General features: G+C 40.0%; 1 protein-coding gene and 1 pseudogene across 1 annotated transcript in view; both read left to right on the top strand.

Moving 5' to 3' along the window:
- Positions 1 to 3,478, top strand: part of LOC109396166 (transmembrane 9 superfamily member 2-like) — a 92,095-nt gene that overhangs the window by 11,270 nt on the left and 77,347 nt on the right. Inside the window, exon 3 of the mRNA XM_019667778.1 lies at positions 587 to 680. Within this exon, the coding sequence (XP_019523323.1) occupies positions 587 to 680 (94 nt within the window). The remainder of the gene's footprint in view (positions 1 to 586; positions 681 to 3,478) is intronic.
- LOC109396164 (cell division cycle-associated protein 3 pseudogene) lies at positions 942 to 1,737 on the top strand (annotated as a pseudogene).

Raw genomic sequence — 3,478 nt, 5'->3', positions numbered from 1 at the left:
TTGAACTGTTGTTCAGCATCTTAGCTGTAGAGGGCAGTGTCACTGGCCCTCATATGTGGGATCCGAACTGGGGCCCTCTGGCGTCCCAAGCCAGCCCGGATTTTGTTTTTAAAGTTCCCATTTGATCAGAGCTGATAATTACAGTTTCTAGGTGTCTCAGGTTAAAATTAGTACAGCTTTAAACTATTGTTTGATTTTTTAAATGTAATTTGAAGCTTAACCCTGAATATACTGTTAGTTGTTTTTTTTAAAAATTGTGATTACCTACATAATAAAAGTCAAGAGAAATACAATGAGCATTTAAAATAATTACTTCAAATTATTAGAGGTTAAACAGTTTTAAAAAAGAAATATATAACAAGGTATATCAATCATAGTTGGACACATTCTGGGTCCTATTTTTAGAAGCATCTACCATTAAGAGTGGAGAGGCTAGATAAATTTTTGGGTTGTCGGAAAAGTCATGACGCATTTTTGCAACGAAAAACATAGAGAAAAACACGTCATGTCTTTTCCGACAACACAATACAAAGACTCATTTTTTTGCTGATTTTTAAAAATCTTACTTGAGCCTCTCCTTTTTTAGCTTTGACTTCTGTCAAGACTATGGAAAGAAAAGCCCTTCTGAAAATCTTGGACAAATACTATTTGGAGAACAAATAACATCATCTCCTTATAAGGTTAGTCAGCTGTTCTTGTTATTAAATCTTATTTTTAAATGAATCTTCTGAAAACTGACTGCAGATGCTCCTCAACTCATGATGGGGTAACTAACATCTTGATAAATCCATTGTAAGTTGAAAATATCATAAGTTAAAAATGCATTTAAAACAGCGGGAGTTGAGGCTTGAGTTGCTGTGCACCCAAAGGTGGAGTTGGGGTCTGGCAATCCCTCCTTGCCCCGGGCTGGGCCCTGCACCATTCTATTCCTCCTGGTTGAGATGGGCTGAGCCAAGAGCAGCCCAGTCAATCCAGCGTGGCCTCCCCTGCACAACAAGCATCTGCACAAGTGGCAGACCTGCGTTCACCAAGTGCCAGCATCCTGCACCCTCCCATTCAGGTGGAGAGCTCTCCACTGCCAAACCACAGGCAGCGGAGCAGCTCGAGGTCCTCGTCAGGCCAGGTGAGATCCCAGCTCTCCTATTCTTGGCACTGCATGGACACATATGAAGACCAGAAGTGGAGAGCCCCCAAGCCCATTGGTGATACAGCTGAGTGAAGTATTTGAGACCAAAGTCCCCAATTCGAACCTTCCCCCAGAGCCTGTCGTGCACACCTAGAGGCACCTTCATCTTCTGAATTGGACTTGTGTCTGGGCACCCAGTTTTTCCTTGAGGACCAGATGCCACCTTGGAGTCAGACTGAGCTCCCTGCCAAGCAGGTGTTTTCTGAGTAGGAAACAGGGCAGCCCTCAGAAACCCCTAAGGCCAGCCAGGGCTCAGACAAACCCTTGAGAGACCCCGAGATGCCCCAATCTTTAGATTCTAAGTGCAGTAGATGGAAACCAAACCACAAGGTAACCAGGGAGATCTCCCCTCTCCATCCTGCAGGATGACAGCCCTCCTTCCCCACATCTCTGATACCACGACAGGATAAATGACCTTGTCCCCTGAGTGAAAATGTTAGGGAACTAAAGGATGGGGCCATTCTGGGAACTGGACGACTTCTAAGAACTGGAGGGAGCAAGGCCAGGACCATGACAAGGAAAACCAGCACTTTGCCTTGGTAGAGAACTAGGCTGTGCGTGGCCCCAGCCCTGGGTCCACCCAGGGTCTAGTGATATTTCATGTCCTGTCACCCCTTCTTTCACTGGGAGACTGGAAAGGCTCATTTTCTTTGACTCCCCCTAAACTACCAACTCTGGAACTGAGAGCTTTTTGGGGCTTTGTGTCTTATATATTTCTTACATATTAAAGAAGTCGTTTAAAAAATGCATTTAATGCATCTAACCTACCGAGCATCACAGCTTAGCCTGGCCTACCCTAAATGTGCTCAAGATTTACATTAGCCTATAGTTGGGCGCAATCATCTAACACAAAACCTATTTTATAGTGTTGAATATCTTATGTAATTTATAATGATATTGCTTTGCACCATTGTAAATTCTAAAAATTGTAAGCCAGGGAATGTTTGTACTTATAATTGTAGCAAAGTCATTGTTTTAAAAGGAGATAGAGAAAAAGGAAAGGAGGTAGGATGTAGTGTTGCCAGGAGAATGCATTGCTATACACTGTTTAAGCTGTCTGCAGAAGTTAGTGGTTCCTCATAAAGATTTTGCTTGTCAAGTTTTAGTTTTGCTTTATGAAGAATTAAAAAAATTCATTCTTGCATATTTTGGGTAGGATGATATAAGCAGATATAATTGGACTCTCAGTGTCTATTGATATTGCATTCAATATCTTAATAGATATGGGGATAGAGTAAGGATGTTCCCATAAGCAGTTATGATTACGAAGGCATTTACTTTTTTGTTCTTTTCCCCCAACTTCATTGAAGTGTACTTGAATTAAAATAAATTGCACATACTGAAAGTACATATTTGATTAATATATACAGAGGGTGCCAAAAAATGCATACACATTTTGAGAAAGGAAAAAACTGTATTAAAATTGTAATAATATATACTGATAACAAAAGGTGAATACAAGTCATGAGTTTACATTTTTTGGCACCCCTGGTATATATGTATATATATAGTATGCAATTTTATTACCTGTGAAAATTCATGTACCACCGCCACAGTCAATACACAATACAGTCCCATCACCACAAAGATCCCTCATGCTGCCCATGTATAGCCGCCCCCACTCTTCCTCCACAACCTTTTTACCCCTGACAAATACTAATCTCTATTTCTATAATGTGATTTCAATAATGTTATACAAATGGAATCATACAGTATGTAACCTGTAGCTTTTTTCACTCAGCATAATTCCCGTGAGAGCCATCTAGATTGTTTTGTGTATCAATACTTTATTTTATTTTATTTTATTTTTAGCTGAGCCATCCTGCTACCTGTTGGCAGCTCAGCGGCTGCTCAGCTCGGGCTGGACTCGAACCGCTGTTGCTCAGAGCTCAATACTTTTTTTTTTTTAATGGTGGCTAGTATTTCATGGTATGGATGTACCAGTTTGTTTAACTAGTCACCCAATTGAAGGACATTTGGGTTGCTTCCAGCTTTTGACTGTTATGAATAAAACTGCTATGAACATTTATGTGTAGGTTTTTTGGTGCAGATAGGTTTTCATTTTTCTGAGATAAACACTCAAGAGTGCAATTGCTCGGTGATATGATAGCTGCATGTTTTGTTTTGTAAGAAACTGCCTAACTGTTTTCCAGAGTGGCTGCACAATTTTAAATTCCCACCAGTAAAGTCTGAGTGATCCAGTATCTCTGCAACCTTGTCAGCATTTGGTGGTGTTATTTTCTTTTTTTTTTTTTTTTTTTTTTTTTTTTTTTTTTTTTTTTTTTTTTTTTT

Source organism: Hipposideros armiger, unplaced genomic scaffold (genome assembly GCF_001890085.2).
Source record: "Hipposideros armiger isolate ML-2016 unplaced genomic scaffold, ASM189008v1 scaffold_505, whole genome shotgun sequence".
Lineage (NCBI taxonomy): Eukaryota > Metazoa > Chordata > Mammalia > Chiroptera > Hipposideridae > Hipposideros > Hipposideros armiger.
The sequence above is the reverse complement of the archived record's forward strand: the minus strand, read 5'-3'. Positions and strand labels throughout refer to the sequence as shown.